The 17847-nt window shown below is 50.3% G+C and overlaps 1 protein-coding gene across 3 annotated transcripts in view; it reads right to left on the bottom strand.

The window, feature by feature from the left end:
- Positions 1–5213: 5213 nt before the first annotated feature.
- The window catches only part of GDPD4 (glycerophosphodiester phosphodiesterase domain containing 4), an 80889-nt gene continuing 68255 nt past the window's right edge, over positions 5214–17847 (bottom strand). For 2 of the 3 annotated variants that reach the window (XM_032771528.1, XM_032771527.2), the window contains 5 exons: positions 16306–16463; positions 12407–12554; positions 10151–10233; positions 7546–7628; positions 5214–5760 (listed from right to left, as the gene is read on the bottom strand). In XM_032771528.1, coding sequence (XP_032627419.1) covers positions 5729–5760; positions 7546–7628; positions 10151–10233; positions 12407–12554; positions 16306–16463 — 504 coding nt within the window. In that variant the 3' untranslated portion in view covers positions 5214–5728. Of the gene's footprint in view, positions 5761–7545; positions 7629–10150; positions 10234–12406; positions 12555–14622; positions 15124–16305; positions 16464–17847 lie in introns of those variants that run through there. The other variant, XM_032771531.2, reaches the window with a different exon arrangement.

The raw sequence follows: 17847 nt of genomic DNA, 5'->3' as shown, positions 1-17847 counted from the left end.
CTTGTCGCAATGCGCAACTGTTTTCCTCTTACCTTTCCCTCTTCCCCACTGCTCTCTGCCTCACTCAACACTCTAGAAGATGGTTAAGACATTTGCACTGTCTTACTGTCCATAACTGGACTTTGCAGAGGACCACGTTCCCCACACAGTGGTGCACAAATTAACTTCATTACCTCCTGCACAAGCCGCCCAGGAGCATATGTGGGTAAAATAGTGACACTGGGCCCTGTCGTTCCACTGTTCCTGCGTTTGACGTGCATGAGGGGCTGCACATAGACATCTGAAGGCAGAGGATGTAACTTTGGCCTAGTTCTGAACCACTTTCCATCCATGTAAATGAGGGGCAACGTCACTGATGTCAGTGGCCTTGCACTGGAGTACAACCAATATTGGGGTCAGAACTCGGCCTGCCGGATCACCAAAATCAATCTTTCGTGGCCCTTTAAGCTACACCCCCAGCAGCAATGGTTCGTGTTTCACCCGTGACCCTGCTCCTACCTGCTGCTCTCTTGTAAGCCCACTGCTGTTTTGCCCTTCCCGTTGCTCTGTGGGCCGCAGTAGGCCCCAGCCGTTCATTACTCTTGAGCAGTTTGTACTCCATAAAAGACAATCACTGTTTTCAATGCCACCACGGTTGTGCCACCTCTACTAATTCTACGCAGTGCGGGTCATGTGAGCAGCAGCCTGGCGCACACCCCATCCATGCAGCAATTAGCCTAAGTGTGTGTTTCAGTTTCAGAAGTCCCTTTGGGGTTTGTGTGTGGGTGTCACACCCTACGTGTATTAGTGGCTGTTTGTTTATAGTCACACATGCAATGTAACATGAAAACTTAAGTCCGTGTGAAATATGCTAATAAAAAAAATACAAATAGAAGGACTTGTGAGAGGCTCTTTGAAGTTCAGTTCGTTGAAGAGATGGCTACCAGGTGATTTGTTCATGCTCTGTAAGTACATTCATGGAGAAATCTGAGAGTAGAGAGCTCGTCACTCTACCAGACAAACCCAAAACAAGTGCCAGTGGCTGGAAGCTAACACTAGACACATTCAGCCTAGACGTAAGGTGCATATTTTTAACACTGAGGTTGTCAAGCTGTCTAGAGGGGCTCACGAACATGGGTGCCACCTTAGGGCAGACTGTCAAGGCGCCAGCCCCCAGTTGGTTATGAGTTCTATGCTTAGAGTTCACCAACCAAGTAACAAGTGTGAACTCCTCAACAGCCTTAGCATGGAGTCACGAACAGGCCCCTTGGGCACTCTGGTTATCTCGCCCCCAAAGCAAGCCTGCCTTTGCAATCCATGGTCCCTTACACAACACTATTCCGGGTACTCCCAGTCCCATAGGACCAGTCACTTATCTCAGGTTAGTGGCATCCCAGTGCTCTCACCAAAGACAACTTAAGAACAGCCATACTGCATCAGACCAATGGTCCATCTAGACTAGTATCCTGTCTTCCAGCAGTAGCCAATGCCAGGTGCCCCAGAGGGAATGAACAGAACAGGCAATTATCAAGTGATTCATCCACTCCCAGCATCTGGCAATCAGAGGCTGAGGACATCCAGGCCACAGGGGGTTGCATCCCTGCCCATCCTGGCTAATAGCCACTATCTGCCTTGAACTTATCTAGTTATTTTTTTAACCCTGTTATAGTTTTGGCCTTCACAACATCTTATAATAATTAATGCTCGTTTCTTTTCCTGAATTAATAATTACATGCACAGGTAAAGCAGGCAAACTTATACATACAAATGAGTTACAGTCTCTCGTGGGTTTCAGAGGGTAATAGATGCTGTTGTAAAATGCTTAGAAATCTTTGCCCCTCCTACCCCCAACCCCCGCCCCTCAGCATGATGTTACTTGAGGCATTTTTAATTCCCTTCCCCCAGAGTTCAAACTGATGGAACATATGTCGGTGCAACGAAGTCTTTGTCCTCTTATGGTTCACAATGGCTCATTTGGTTGCAATGAGCCTTCTTGTGTGCAGGACCAGCACGTTACACTGATTAATGCTTGGGCAAACTTTTTGGCCCAAGGGCCAGCTCTGGGTGGGGAAATTGCATGCAGGGCCACGAATGTAGAGCTGGGGCAGGGGGTAGGGGTGTGGGAGGGAGTGCGAGATGTGGGAGCGGGTGTGGTGTGCAGGAAGGGGCTCAGAGCAAGGGGTGTGGGGAGCAGGAGGGGGCTTAGGGCAGGGAGTTGGGGTGCAGGAAGGGTGTGGAGTGTGGCAGGGGACTCAGGGCAGTGGGTTCAGGGTGCAGGCTCAGGCCCAGTGCTGCTTACCTTGAGCGGTTCCAGGGTGGCAGTGGCATGCAGTGGAGCTATGACAGGCTCCCTGCCTGCCTTAGCCCCATGCCGCTCCTGGAAGCGGCCGGCACCACTTCCCCTCAGCCCCTGGGGGAAGGGGGGGCAGAGGGCTCTGCGAGCTGCCCTTACCAGCAGATACCTCCTCCGAAGCTCCCATTGGCTGCAGTTCTCCATTCCCAGCCAATGGCAGCTGTGGGGGGGGCGGGAGGTGCCTGCAGGTGAAGGCAGCATGCGGAGCCCTCTGCCCCCCTGGCTCCCAGGAGCCACAGGGATGAGGTGCCGGACGCCTCTGGAAGCAGTGCGGAGTCTGCCAATCCTGCAGGCTGGATCCAAAGCCCTCACAGGCCAGATGCGGCCCATCCCTGAGTTACACAGTTACAGAGATTTACAATGCAAACACTCTGCATCACTTTATACCACGGACTGCGATGTTATACGTGAGACCAAAGCGTGCAGCCTCCTACAGTCACGTCATCAAGTCTAAATACTTATCATATTCTTAGCAACATAACATTGTTAAAATAGGTGTTAACATACAAGTAAGCCAGACTGGTTTCCAGCTATGCATTGTTCAGTGTTCAGTGAGGCCTAGGGGTCTTGGCATGAGCTGGCACATGGGCTTCCAGCATCCCAGAGGCTGATTAACCATTGGAATAGATTACAAAGGGCTGTGGTGGATGTGCTGGCACTTAAGTCCTGCTTGGATGGCTTTCTAAATGATATGCGCTAGCTCAGCCCTAGGTTGTGGGCTTGACCCAGGAAGTACTACAGGACGAACCTCTATGGCCTGTGCGGAGCAGGAGGTCAAACTACCATCGATGAGGTTAACAGTCTCGTTGGGCCTTACTCTGCCAAAATAAAAGAGCTGTGTTGATGTGGTGAATGCTGATTGCTATAAAAATAAATCCAGCACTTACCCCCTTGGCTTCTGGGCATCATTTACAACCAGCACAATTACCAATTTGCTGCCCTCCTGAAAACTGAGCTGGTATTTACTTGTATGCCATAGTGCAGGTCCTTTGGACCCATCTGGTTCTATAGATACTGATAGTTTAGGTTTTTTTTAAAAATTTCTAGCTGTTAGGGAGGCAAAGAAAAATTTCCCCTGTGCAGTTAGACAGGCCTGAAACCATAGCGCAGCGCTATACTCCATTCAGCTCAACTGAGTGTTGGCTCCGAAACCTAATGATTCATGCTAAAATAGCAGTAATAATATTGACGCTCACTGCTGGCAGTTTCATTTAGCAGAAACATGCAGCTAGTAAGGTTGCCTGTGGAGCATCAGGCCGGGGGCCCATAATGTACCGCCATGTTTTCCTCCTAATCTGAGGCTTGTATGTGAAACAGCTGCTGACTTGGAGCGCAACAGCCCCAGGCTGTGTGAGCTAAAGTTTATTTCAAATAGCAATTACAGTTTACAAAATGCATCATCATATGGTCAAATGCACGCGTATGGCTTAAACCTGGGAAATGTGCACAAGGCTCATCAGATTATTGCAAAGCTGCATTTAGCCCCTTCCATCATGTGCCATCAGCAATCTGGATTCTAAAAGGTGAGGCGGGCACATTATAAAGTACCTTCTAAAGAGGAGCGAGGGAGAGGGAGGGATTCCCATACAGCAGAAGCCATTAAAGCAAAGGCCAGTGCTATGGAGTGGTCCAGTCCCCAATGCACTAAACCCACAACCAGCCACCACACCTACCTTTCCTGGCCTCTCTGCTGAGATTGACAAGGAGACCAATCCCCCACCCCCCAATCCTCACCACAGCAGGGGAGATGCACCTTGGAAGGGTAGCATGGGCTAGATCCTTGCACCACCCCATGGCCCACAGGTATCATAGGCCAGACCGTGGTCCCGCGCATGCTTTATCCAGAGGCCCCGCCCTCACTCCCCTGAAGCCAGCGGGGGCTCAGCTCCAGCTAGCGGCCTGGAGCTTGGGCCTGCCAGCAGCCTGGGTGGCCAGCTGATGGGCTGGGGCAACCAGAGGGTCAGGCTGGCTGGCAGCGCAGGAGTCGGGTTGGCCAGAGCGGCTGCGAGGGGCTGGCTGGCAGATGGGGCGGATGGGCCGGGGCGGGGCGGGGCTGTGGGGGTGGAGGTTCCAGGGGTCTCAGACACACAGGGCAGGGCAAGGGGCTAGCTTGCCCGAGCGGGGGGGACGAGGAGGTATGCACCACCCATGAGCACCCCTGTGTGTGCTCTACCTAGGCTGTGAGAAATACAGGACTCTCTGATCTGGAACTGAGCCTCAGTGAAAGAAAGACTGACAGTGCCATACTGTGTGTAAAATGCAGGCAACTGAACAGACAGTTAGTGTGCAGCAGTGACTGTGCCTTGGAGGCCAGCCTGCCAATGTAAACTGCCTAGGAGATTTACACACCCATTTCTCATTGTTATGTGTAACGGGGTGACTGGCTGCTGGCTGTAGGTTTGCAGTCTCTGCTGCTCTCTCTCCCTGGGCTGAGTAAGGGGAGTGTGTGCGCGGCAAAGTGGCAGCAGAGCCTTTCCCAGCCAGTGCTGGTACCCCAGCGCTCCTGGCTCCTAGCTCTGCAGCAGGGACGGGCTAGTGGAGCCAGGTGTTGTGGCTGGGGCTGAGCCAGAGCCCCAGCCCCGTGAGCTCAAAGCGTCCCATTGACTCCACTGGACCTTGGGTCAGGCCCGTTATTCCACCAGCCAGTCATAGTGTTCCTTATGTAAGGAGCAAGGTTCTCCCCCCAGCCCTCCTGTGGTGCCCTTGGCTCCAGGCCTCCCTCACTGCTGAAAAGGGGGCAAGACTTGTCCTTTTCGACATACTGTTGTCCCCCCCACCAACCTCCCTTCCCTGTGAACTCACTGAGCCCAACCGAAGCTTTCTCTGCAGGTGGGTTTTATTTCCTCCATACAAAAATACTTAAACCAACAGCAGCTTTAAATCCACTTATTAAAGGGTGCGTTCCAGGTGACTCTCCCAGTGTTAAAGGTCAGCGATCGCAGAGACAGACTCAGTTCTGCTGGGAGGGTCCTTCCTGATATCTGTCGACAGCCGGCCGCTACAGCTGCTCGCCCATCCAGCCACCTTCCCAAGCAGGCCCTGGAGCCTCCCACTGGGGAGAGGCCTATGGAAGGAGTCTTAGGCATTTCTGAAGGGAGGGGCACTTCGTAGCCATCAAGCTGAGTCCCAGAGACTGGCTCCCTCTGTATGGGATCACGGAGTTAAAAGGCCCTTCAAGTTCATCCGAACTCCACTGCCAGAGTCATGTACAAGCAGTGCCCTGACCAGCAGGCCTCCTTACTGAGCCAGCTCAGCTACCAGCACAGCGGCACCTGGCTTCTCCAGCTTGGTCCCAGCTCAGTGACTGTACGGTGCCATAGCTCCTCCCCTGTCTGAGGCGGGCTGTTCTCCAGATGACAAGTCGGACCTCAGCACCATACCGCTGGCCTGGCTCTCTCAGGCCACAACAGTCGGCAGATCATTGAGCTCTGAAAAGAGGACATTTGTTGAACCACAGAAACCGCCCATGGACATGGGTGGGTGGCTCGTTCACCAGTCCCAGGTCAATCAGCAGTGGGCATTGAAAACAACTCAATGTTTTCTTCTGCATGTCCCAGGGGATTATTTTAGTCAGTTAGTTGTACCCAGGTTTTCAAGCCCACACAATTTTGTTTTCATTTCAGGGCTTGAAAGACAAATGAGGCTGCAAAAAACCCTGCTAGTTTGAGGTGTCAAAAGTTTGCTGGTTTGGCTGCGACCTTACAACGCCCAGTTTCTCCCATCCCAAGCTCCTGGCAGTCTGGGGCATTCAGCTAAGCTGTGAACGTTTCACTGAGCTGTAACGTTAGCACAGCCACATTGCATGCACTCGGCCTGTGCCTGCTCTCAGTTAACATCAGGTTTTCACTGATGTAACACCATCAAAATCACAGGAGTTACAGTGCAATAAAATTGGTGTAAATGAGCTTTGAATCAGGTGCTTTTTGGTGTATAGTGTTAGATGCACCTGTAACTAGTAGAGTACAGTAGGCGCAGTGTGGATGAGCTAACCAAAACTTTTCCCATTTCCTGACTCCTATGCATTGAAAGTCCTGGCCTTAATGTTGCATTATCACTGTTTGCTTTATATAGAATACTTAAGTCCAACATGACTGTACCACCTGAACTCTGTTCTCATTGAACCACCAACCCCGTTGCATTTGCAAATTTTGCCACCTCACTATTTATCCCTTGTTCCAGATCATTTATGAATATGTTGAACAGGACTGATCCCAGTACAGACCCCTGGGAGACACCACTATTTACCTCTCCCTATTCTGAAAACTGACCATTTATTCCTACCCTTTGTTTCCTATCTTTTAACCAGTTACCAATCCATAAGAGAACTTTCCCTCTTATCCCATGACAGCTAATTTTGCTTAAGAGCCTTTGTTGAGGGACCTTGTCAAAGGCTTTCTGAAAATCTAGAGTACACTGTGTCCACTGGATCCCCCTTGTCCACATGCTTGTTCACCCCCTCAAAGAATTCTAGTGGATTGGTGAGGCATGATTTCCCTTCACAAAATCTTGTCGATTCTTCCCCAAAAAATTATGTTCATCTATGTGTCTGACAATTTTGTTCTTTACTATAGCTTCGACCAATTTGCCTGGTACTGAAGTTAGGTTTAGCGGCCTGTAATTGCTGGGATCACCTCTGGAGCCCTTTTTAAAAATTGGCATCACATTAGCTATCCTCCAGTCATTTGGTACAGAAGTTGATTTAAATGATAGGTTACAGACTACAGTTAGTAATTCTGCAATTGCATATTCGAGTTCCTTCAGACCTCCTGGGAGAACACCATCTGGTTCTGGGGACTCATTGCTGTTTGAGCCATTGCCATAGATTGTTGTTGTGCTTTGTAACCATGGGCATGCCCAGTGTTAAGGTATAAGTGAATGAAGAGAGTAAGGGCTTGTCTAGAGAACAGTTATACCCCCAGTTTGTGGGGCACTAAATCCACAGTGTATTAGCCTGCTGTGCACCCTCCCACTCACAACGGTCCCTAGTGTGCTTTGATCTACTCTGCTTTGAAACGGGAGGAGAGCAATGGGAGCGTTTACTGAGTGGCAGCAAAGTACATGGGACAGACAGCATGCGGCAGGCTAGAGCGCTGTAGATTTACACCCCAGCTGGCCACACACTAATCTTTCATCTAGACAAGCCCCAATCCCGTTTCCGTGCTGGACTCGGTACAGAGTGCTGGAGCCACAACCCCCGCAAGTGCAGGACTCACCAGTTCGGAATTTGTTGTATATACCATTCTCGAGCACTACGCCGCTGTCATCTGAACAACAGGAGAAGCCCTTCTCTCTCCACCTGGAAAGCGTTAAACCAGCGATGAAGCAATGGGCTCAAAGACTGGGTCAGGCAGCTGGCACACTGAGCCCACTGCGGTGCTAACGTGATACAAATACTGTCAGATTTTTCAAAAGTGCTTAGGTGACTTAGAAGCCTAAGTCCAAGACTGTCCCGGGCTGTTAAATGCCAGCTGTCACCTGAATGTTAGCAGGGCTGTGTAGGTCCCTCCAGCTGCCAGCTGCAGTGAGATCTAGTCATTACTGCTGTCAGCTGAACACCCGGAAGTGTGTGAGATGTCCCAGAAAATAAGAAAAAGTGCAGTCCCTGCCCTGCAGAGCTTACAATCGACATTCAGAGCAATGGGACAGGCTGACAAGCAAGGGGTAGGGGGCAAGGAGGAGGAAGAGCTGGAGGCCGGGATGGAGGTGAGACAGGAACCATTCACTCACCAAAGTGGTGGGGGACACATGGTCCCCATGAAGGGGCCAAGTAGTTTGGCATTGGCAGGAAAAGGAAGATCTGGGTTAAGAAATGTGAAGGGTAAAGCCAGGCTATTGGGTGAAAAGGGGGAGATACTGCTAATTAAAGGCCTGTTTGGATTGGACAGGTCAGCTAGTTCACACCCCTCCATGGCAACCAGGCAGAATTAAGCTATGTTTATACTACAAAGTTAAGTTACATTATGGTGATATACAGCCACCGCTGTAATTTAGCCGCTGTTGCATGGCTACATTATGCTTTTTGTGTCGGCAGAGCACATCCACAGTAGCAGCTTGTGCATTGACACAGAGCAGGGCACTATGGGTCGCTCTCCCTCTGTGCAACTGGCCATGGGATGCTTTGGGAAGGATTTGCAATGCCTCATGGGGGCAAGTTCAGCATCACATGATGCAGGTTTCTCAATCCCATCATTCCTTGGGCATCCCTGTAGGTTTCCAACTGTGTTTCAACTGCTCTGGTAACCTATGAGCCAGCCATCTCTGTCAGAAAGCATGGATCCTGCACTGCTCTTCAGTGCTGAGCTGCGCATTATGAACACAAAGCTCTAAGAGAAGCTGCGGAGCAGGGGAGCTATTCTTCTGAGGGCGCCCTTGACCTTTAACACGGAGCCAAAGCAGTGTGTGTAGCTGTAGTGTACTGAGCCTGGCATCGTTTGTTTGGACCGTGCTATGACCCTTGCAATGCACATGCACCTATTACTATTGTCAGTAATGGAGAATAATAAAAATAAATTGCGTTTCCATAAGTAGATTTTTATTCCACACTCATGCAAACATACCCCTGTGTAATGCTGAGGAAACCGTCATACATGCAGGGGAAAGTATCTTTAAAGGGGGAGGAACAGGGAAGTCACAAGCACATACACCCATGAGGTTCTCACAGCTGGGTGTGTGCGCGGCTGTTGTGTTTACTCTCCCGCAAGGGTGGAGTGCCTATGGTACTGCTGCGGCCCTAGAAGATACATGGAATGGGGGAAGAGGGGCAGGGAATTTACTAAAGTAAAGGTGGCTTGAAAACTAGGTTTTGTTTTAACACAAAAACCTTCCTCAGGAGAAGTAAATCTCTAATGAATAATCTACAATGGGTGTCCAAAAACTGTATCAATTTCCCACTCTCCATCAGTAATTTAACCCTACACAGTTTACATCGCTGTGAAAAGGTAAATGCCAGTAGTATTGGTTTTCACTTGTTCAGAGAAAGTTTTAATTCTGTTTCCTTTCATTCTTCCTTAAAATCATGCTGCCTTTTCTCACAGCCTGAGGCTAAGCTCCCAGACCCGCATCCTGACTGCTCTCCCCACCAGCCTCCCACCCATATAATACCACCTTCATGCCAGTCCCCTCCTGGTAGAAGCTGCATGCCTGTGGAGCCGCACCAGAGCAACTATTTGCCTCCCTTGCCTTGCTATGCCTGCCCCTATGCCATAGTCCTTCACCTCCATGCTCCCAAGCAAATTCCTGAGGCTGGAGTGGAGCCCTGCGTGTACAACCTCCTCTCCCTGCAGACCCAGGAGATCCTCCACCACCTGTGCACTCCAGGCAGGAGTGCCTTTGCTGCGGGGAGTTGGTGTGCTCAGCTTGGCAGCTGCTATATGGGCTCTGCACTGGCTCAAACAGGAAGAGCAATTGCAAAACTTCCCAGGATGTTAACAGAGGAGGGGTGTTCACCTGTGCATCTGGGTGCAGGGCAGCGGAGTTCAAACCAGTGACCAGAGCGGTCACGGTGGGCATTGTGGGATCCCTCCTGGAGGCCGACGTAAGCAACGCAGTGTTTACACTGACACTGCATCGCTCAAAATATGTCACCCTAAGCGTAATGTCTCTCGTTAAGATGGTTTTATTAGGTTGGCATAGCAGGCAAGTTAAAGCGAGGACGGGGGCATGGCAGTATGTAGACCTCATCGTTAGGTCAACGTAAACTGCCTGGTATCAACTTAACTTTGCAGTGTAGACAGGCCCTTTGTATCATTGGGTTTGATCCATCCCTAAGAGGTTTGCGTCCTTCAACATCCCCAGAGATTTAAGCAGCAGGATATTTACCAATGCAGAGCAAATATGAGTGAGATGAGCAGGGCTGCGACTACATCTGTGAGAAGCCACATTATTCTGTACTCCTTTGGGGTCTGGAAGAGAACAACAGAGAACGTGTCCAGCAGCAAGAGTTTAGTCTAAGTAATACTGGCAAACATCTGATTTTTGTATGCAGTTTGGATGGTTAACCTGACTGCCCCTTGTATGACACCTTCCTGCTGATGTTTAGAGTTTGCTGACATTTGAAAGGAGCAGCCACCTCGCTTGGTGTTGCCTCCTGTCTAGATGGCCTAGAGCCAGAGATGGGGCCTGGCCTAGAGCCTAGAGTCAGAGACGGGGCCTGCTGTGTCCCTGGCAGCAGAGAGGAGCCTAGACTCAATTGGAATGAATATCCTTCAGTGAGGTGACTGGACACAGAGTCTAGGGTGACCAGATAGCAAGTGTGAAAAATCAGGATGGGGATGGATGGAGTCACAGGAGCCTATATAAGAAAAAGACCCAAAAATCAAGACTGTCCCTATAAAATCAGGACATCTGGTCACCCTAACACAGACAGAGTCTGTAGTTCTCTGGCTGTCCAGCTCCAAGATGAAATACAACTGCGATGTCACCATTCAGATGCTGCCTAAATCCTGGCCTGCTGACTACTAAACAGTCCCCTAGGGGGGCACAGAGGAACATTGGGGGGGGGGTGAAAGGGCCCAGGCCACGGCCCAGACTCCCAGCCCCATGCCTGGCTCTGGCCCCAGCCTCAGCGTGGCTCCACACCCAGCCATGGGCCTGGCAGCAGATCCGTTCCAGGCCTCGCTCCCAGCCCCAGCCCCACCCTAGGTCCCCTTACCCCATCCACATTCCGCCTCCTCCGCCCTGTGAGATGTGGCCCCACTCTCAGCCCCAGATTGGGGGCAGGGGAGGACAGGAGGAGGCACAGACAGAGGTAAAGGAGGGATGTGACCCTGAAATGTTTGGGGAACACTGCAACAGGCCCACTCCAAATCCCTGGATATGAATCCCAGGAAGCTCCAGATGAGAACTTTGTCCATATCCCTACAACAGGTTGAACCAAATCCCTAAATCTGAAGGCCTCTGACCATTGGGAAAGTCACGATTTGGGTCTAAACTTTGCAGGTTTGGCCTATCTTGGATTATATCCAATGTGTGAGCTTGAAAGCAGCCCTGTGGCTATGTGTGAAAGGTAGGAATCTTCAGGGTGGGCAGGGTATGGATGGGACCAACAGCACAGAAGACCCCTTTGCCCAGCAGGGTATTCGGAGGGGTCTGGATAAATAAGGTGAGATCCATGGGTCTGTTAGACCAGCTTCTTGGAGTGGCTGGAGAAAAACACAAGCTTCTCCCACCAAACTAAGGTGTGCTCCTTTATCTTGGGCCTCTGCCTCCAGATCATGCATGAACAAGAATCTAGGGTATTGCAAGAGGTGACACACGGCCTTAGACCACCAGCAGGGTCATGAGGCTTCTAGACAGAAGACCTCCCTCAGCAGGCAGGAGGATATCTCCTCAGGTGGGTGGAGCTCCAGCTCTGCAGGGGCTCTCTAAAATTGGTTTCTTTCCCCTCTTCTCAAGGTCTGAGTCTCTCAGCTCTAGCAGGCCTCAGCTCAGTTGCATTTTTCAGCCACGCCAGGGATGTTTTGCCAGTTGGTACGTTCCATTTTATTCCTATTAATAGCCAGAATGTGGCCATTGGGTCTGAACCATCAGTGCTTCGGTGCCCCTTAGTGCCAATGTGGCGGGTCCAAAGAGATGGCAGGGAAAGGGCTAATTCCTCACCTCCTTCCCTCAGGGAATACTGGTGCAGGGGGGGCCTATGCACTGCCACCATAGCACTCCCAGGGACAGAGGTGTTCCAAGTTCAGAGGAATGAGGAGAGAACAAGGCTGGTGCCACTGAGGACGTTGCCCTAGCTTGTATCTGGTTGCAGAGGTCTCCCCTCCCACTCTGCCCCACTGCAGGGATGAAGTTGTCCTACAAAGGAGGAGGGATAGCTCAGTGGTTTGCGCATTAGCCTGCTAAACCCAGGGTTGTGAGCTCAACCCTTGAGGGTGCCATTTAGGGATCTGTGGCAAAAATTTGTCAGGGACAGTACTTAGTCCTGCTGTGAAGGCAGAGAACTGGACTGCATAACCTTTCAAAGTCCCATCTAGCTCTATGAGATAGATATCTCTCCATATAATAAAAGGCACACATGACCATCAGCCCCCAGATGGTCCCTTGTTCCCAGAGAGCAGGGCTGGTTTTTCCCCTTACCATGAGGAAGAGAGGTCGGTTGATGTCCTTCAGGAAGTGTACTGCATTGGTGGTCACAGAGTGCACTCCGACACACCAGGCCAGAGAGAAGAGCCATGGCTCACTGATCACATAGAGGTTGGTGGTGATGTTGGCCTGAGCGTATTTCCTTTAAAATACAAAGACATGTTTGCCTCAACCAAAAAGCAACTTTAAGGGCAAATGGCCTCCCTTTGGGCCATCTCAGTGGAGAGCTAAGAGTCCATTGAGGGGGATTGCCTTGGGAGTTTGAGAGCATCGGAGTGGACAGGGCCAAGATTGGCCAACCAGCTGATAATATGAAAAGACTGGTGTCAGTTATGATTGGCCAAACTGGAACGTTTGATCCTCTGAGGACAGTCACATTTGAATAACGATGTAAAAACAGGGGTTTGTATTAAGGTTCACTTTATAAAGAGTTACTGATTAGCTGTTTTAATCAATAGTCAATGAATTTTTACAGAGTCTAACGGGTCGCTTATAAGCTCCATTTACACCCATCTGTAACTCCTTCTGCTGATGACCGTATAACCATCTATAACACTGGTTCTCATGTTTGCAACATGCTTATAACACCTGTTCATCATTCACTAACACTTTATAAATCATTCCTAAATGGAACCTTACCAAAATATGACCATTCTTTTTAGATTGTTAAAGCAAATGTTCTAAATAGTTTTATTGTCAATGTCAATATTTGTTGTACAATTTAACTGGATACAGTGGAACACTAAACTCTTGGTAACTCTGCTTGAAATTTTGGAACAAGCATTGTTGGAAGGTGCATCAACCTTTTCTAACTCAAAGCATTAAACTGCTGCTTTTTTGACAACTGAAGTGCTCTTGCTGTTTGGGAAAAGCAGAAATTCCAGCCACAGAGAGAAAGCAGAACAGCAGAGCTGAGTTTGCCACGAGACGGAACCATTCTAGAAAATACTGGCTGAAATGTGAGCTCTTTCCTTTGAGATTTTTACATTTTCAAAGTACTGTAAACTTGTAGCGGTGGTAGTACAGTTCTAGAGCAGAGGTGGGTAAATTATGGCCTGCGAGACCGTCCTGCCTAGCCCCTGAGCTCCTGGCCCGGGAGGTTAGCCCCCCGCCCCATCCCCTGCTGTCCCCCCTCCCACCCAGCCTCGGCTCACTGCACCGCCGGCACAATGCTCTGGGGCAGTGGAGCTGTGAGCTCCTGGGGCAACACAGCTGTAGAGCCCGGCCTGACCCAGTGCTCTGTGCTGTGTGGTGGTGGCGGTGGCAGCAGCAGTGTGCCCCAGTTCCAGCCGGGCGACACGCCTGTAGTGCCGCCAGCCACTGGTGCTCCAGGCAGCATGGTAAGGAGGCAGGGAGCAGGGGGGTTGGACAGAGGGCCAGGGAGTTCGGGGTGGTGGCCGGGGGTGGGGTATGGATGGTGGTTGGCGGGGAAACTGGAGGTTGAATAGGCGCAGGGGTCCTGGGGGGGCAGTCAGGAAGAAGGGGAGGTTGGATGGGACAGCGAGGGCAGTCAGGGGCAGGAGTTCCGGGGGCAGTCAGGGAACAGGGAGATGGGGTGGTTGGATGGGGCAGGGGTCCTGGGGGGGGGCTGTCAGGAATGAGAGGAGGCATTGGATGGGGCAGCGGGAGTCCAGGGGCAGTCAGGGGCAGGAGTTCCGGGGGCAGTCAGGGAACGGGGAGACGGGGTGGTTGGATGGGGCAGGGGTCCTGGGGGGGGCTGTCAGGAATGAGAGGAGGGGTTGGATGGGGGCGGCAGGAGTCCAGGGACAGTCAGGGGACAGGGAGCAGGGGTGTGTGGATGGGGCAGGGGTCCCAGAGGGTCTGTCAGGGAACGGGGGAGTTGGATGGGGCAGGAGTCCCGGGTGGGGGGGGACAACAGATATGAGGTGGGGGCCAGGCCACAACTCCCTCCCCTAACCAGCCCTCCATACAATTTATGAAACCCGATGCAGCCCTCAGGCCAAAAAGTTTGCCCACCCCTGGTTCTAGAGGGTTATGTCTCCTATAAATCATCCACGAGGGGGCAGTGGTCACTTGCCAATTCATTACTTAACCCTGCCAACGATGATGAGCTATAGATACATAATAATAAGGCCTTGGTTGAATCACGGGATGACCTTCAAATATTTGCCACTGAGTTTCAGACAAGATGTGGGAAATCACTGGAAAGTAATAATGGACCTTTATTAATAGCAGTAATTGGGAAAAGTCAGAGTAGATCTATTTGTTTAAAAAAAAAATTGCTGGAATGATATCAACACTCAAGTATTATGTTATGCCTGCTAATTTTTTTGATAGCCAGACATTTTGCTGCAACTACATTACAGTCATTAAAAAAAAGTGACCGTTACAATACAAAATTCAGAAGTCTTAAAACGACGACTGTAGAAATCTAGTCCAGTCACTTTTGCCTTTTACGTTTTGCAGGCATTGAATGTTAGAGCTGTACTAATTGCGTATTCGAAATGTATGCAAAATACTGGATTATGCAAAGTAAGCTAATTAAAATCAAAATTGTGGTGGAAGCCAAATATTGCAGGTTCCACAATTTCCGCAATATCATGAATGAAATAGGACCATATATATCAGCTTCTCCTTTTCTATAATAAGGGACCCCTTTACATGTTATCGGCATGGTGAATCTCATTACTGTTAGCACAACTGCAGCACAGTTTCTGAAATACAGAGGAAAAGTCCAATAGATTTGGGATCTGAAAATGAAGGTAAAACTATTAGGTGCCAAAGCTGTGATTCAACAAGGCACTTTAGTATAATCAGGATGGAGCTTTACTGTGCACGTAAATAAAATCAAAGGACGCCAGGCAGTTGAATTGCTAATGCTATGTGTCAATTTACATCACATTCAGCACTCTGATTTTGGGGATGATCCACCACCTGTTGCAATCAATGGAAAAATCAGGGAGTCGGGACTCCCGGGTTCTCCTTCCATTACTACCACCGATTCACGGGGATCTCAGCAAAAAGTCACCTACTTTGACATCAACTTCAGTGGCAGTTGGACTTATCATGACCACGTACTCCCCAAAATAAAAGAGGCTGGCAAATGTCAGGTGTAGGTCACCTCTTTTTGGAGGTGTGCTGGCTTGCCACCTTTGCGCCCTGGGAGCAGGAGTGCTGGAAGCTCCCTAGAAGTGAGGAGGCCACCAGCACCCAGACCTATGGCCCTGTCCCCCATGCTCCACCTCACCTCTCCCTCATGAGACCCTGCTTGTGCTCTCCCTCCTCCCGCCCCCATGGCCCTACCCAGGCTCTGCCCCACGGCCCTGCCCTTGCTCCGCCTCTTCCCACCCCCACTCTGCTTCTTCCCCCAAGGCGCCACCCACCGCTTGTGCCTCTCCACCCCCTCTCCCATGTTGCTTACCCTTAAGGCAAGAAAAAAAGTGGGAGGGCATAGCCCTCCATTTTTAAAAGTGGCAGGGGTGGGGCCTTTGAGGGAAGAAGCAGAGTGGGGCAGGGCCTCGGGGGACGAGGCCGGGCAGGGTTGGGCCTTGGGGAAGAGTGCAGATGTGGCCACAAGGGTGAAGGGAAAGGGGTGGAGCGCAGGCAGGGCCCCAAAGATGGAGGGGTGAATCAGGGGGCGGGACCACGGTTCAGCTGCTGGTGGCCCCCCACTTCTCGGAAGCGTCCAGTGCTCCTGGAAGTAGCCTCCCCAAACAGAAGACTCCTGTGTCGTCTATGCAGGGACTGAGCTTGAGACTTTCATGGAGCTACTCCTGTAGTTAGGAGTAAGTGCCAGGCTCTTATAGTCACTGGTGCCAATCACTAGAGGGAGACATAACCACATCTACTAAACTGGTATATTGCATGTGCAGTTTTTTTGCAATTCCACTGACGTGTCTTGCCGCCTGTATGAGGCGTATACAGCAACCTACCGGATATCTTCACTGGACATTGCGGAATAGACTAGATTGAGCTTCACAACATTGTCTCTCAATAGCTGATCAACTGGGGCCTTACTGGCCATGGTGTGCTGAAACCCAGGAGCTACAGCCTGAACAAAGGACCTCATAGTGTTGTCCAGCCACAGGACCTGTGAGTAACAACGGCAGCAAGTGAATTAACAGGGATGTTCCTGAACAGCCCCTTGTCTTCTACATAGTCCCATAATGCGAGGAAAGAGGGGATCACGCAATGACATGCAAACACAGGTCAGATCTGATTCTGCAGTGGGTAAATTTAAAATAAAAACACACGCTCAAATGCTACAGCGATATGACTTAGGCTGTTCTGTCAATGGGCCTGTGGAACTCCTTGCTACAGGAGGCCAGGCAGTCAGATACTGTATCTGGATCTTTAAAAGCACTGGATAATTTTACAGACCAATATTTGTATTTATACCTGCTAAAATAAGGGAAATTAAATGCTGTACCTCAGAGGATGATCACCACAGGTGTCAGGAAGGAACCCGGATCCCCTTGCTGCAGTAAAGCAGTACACATCTGGCCAGGAACATTACAGGGATTTTAACCTCTCCCAGAAGCCTCCAACACTGATCATTAACAGAAGCTACATTTGTCAGAATACTTGGTACTTCTGTAGTACCCTCCATCCAAAGCTCTCGATGCACTTTCGCCCCCACACAGCCTGCTCAGATGGGTAACTATTGAATTTAGTCCCCACGCAGCCTGATGAGATGGACACCTATTGAAATATGTCTTTGGCTCCTTGGAAGTTTGCACTTATTATTGCTGCACACCACAGCAGTACCTAATTGCACATGGCAAAAGCAGGGATAGAACCTGGATCCTCAGGCCCTTATCACATGAGAACATGGAGAATCTCTATTAGCACTATAGGGCCTATGACACACAGGGAGTTCTAATCCCATACAGTAGATGTCAGCAGTAAACAGCTAGCTAATTCATTATGGCATTCATAGCCCAAAATGACAGGGAGGGGTGGCACAGAGCCCTGTGTACACAAACTTTGTAGCCATAAGTCTCGAAAGGTGATGGCAACTGGGCTCATAACCATGTCATTAAAGTGCTTCACACAAAGGCCCTACCTACATGAAAGCTTCCCCCAGTGGAGCTGCACCCAGGATGAATTACAGATTGGCATCACTCCACTGAAGCTCATAGAAGTACACCCATTGTGAGCTGCACCAGCTGGGAACTGGCCCAGCTACTGAGATTGTTTTGGGAAGGGCAGAGAGGTGCAATCTAAATCCCAGGGTTGCCCTTTCTGATTGTTTTACATGAACATGCATCATGGAGTCCTGAGACTGACTGGGGGGTTCCTAGGTGCAATGGTAATATAAACTTAATTTTAATAATCAAGAAAAGATGAGGAGCAACTTTTAAGGTGACCCACTGCTACAATGGCAATGCTACTCTGCAATCATGGGGCCAGATAGTCAACTAGTGTAAATGGAGCTACACCAGTTTACACCAGCTGAGGATCTGGCCTTTGGT

Source organism: Chelonoidis abingdonii, chromosome 1 (assembly GCF_003597395.2).
Source record: "Chelonoidis abingdonii isolate Lonesome George chromosome 1, CheloAbing_2.0, whole genome shotgun sequence".
Lineage (NCBI taxonomy): Eukaryota > Metazoa > Chordata > Testudines > Testudinidae > Chelonoidis > Chelonoidis abingdonii.
This window is presented reverse-complemented; position numbering and strand designations above follow the sequence as displayed.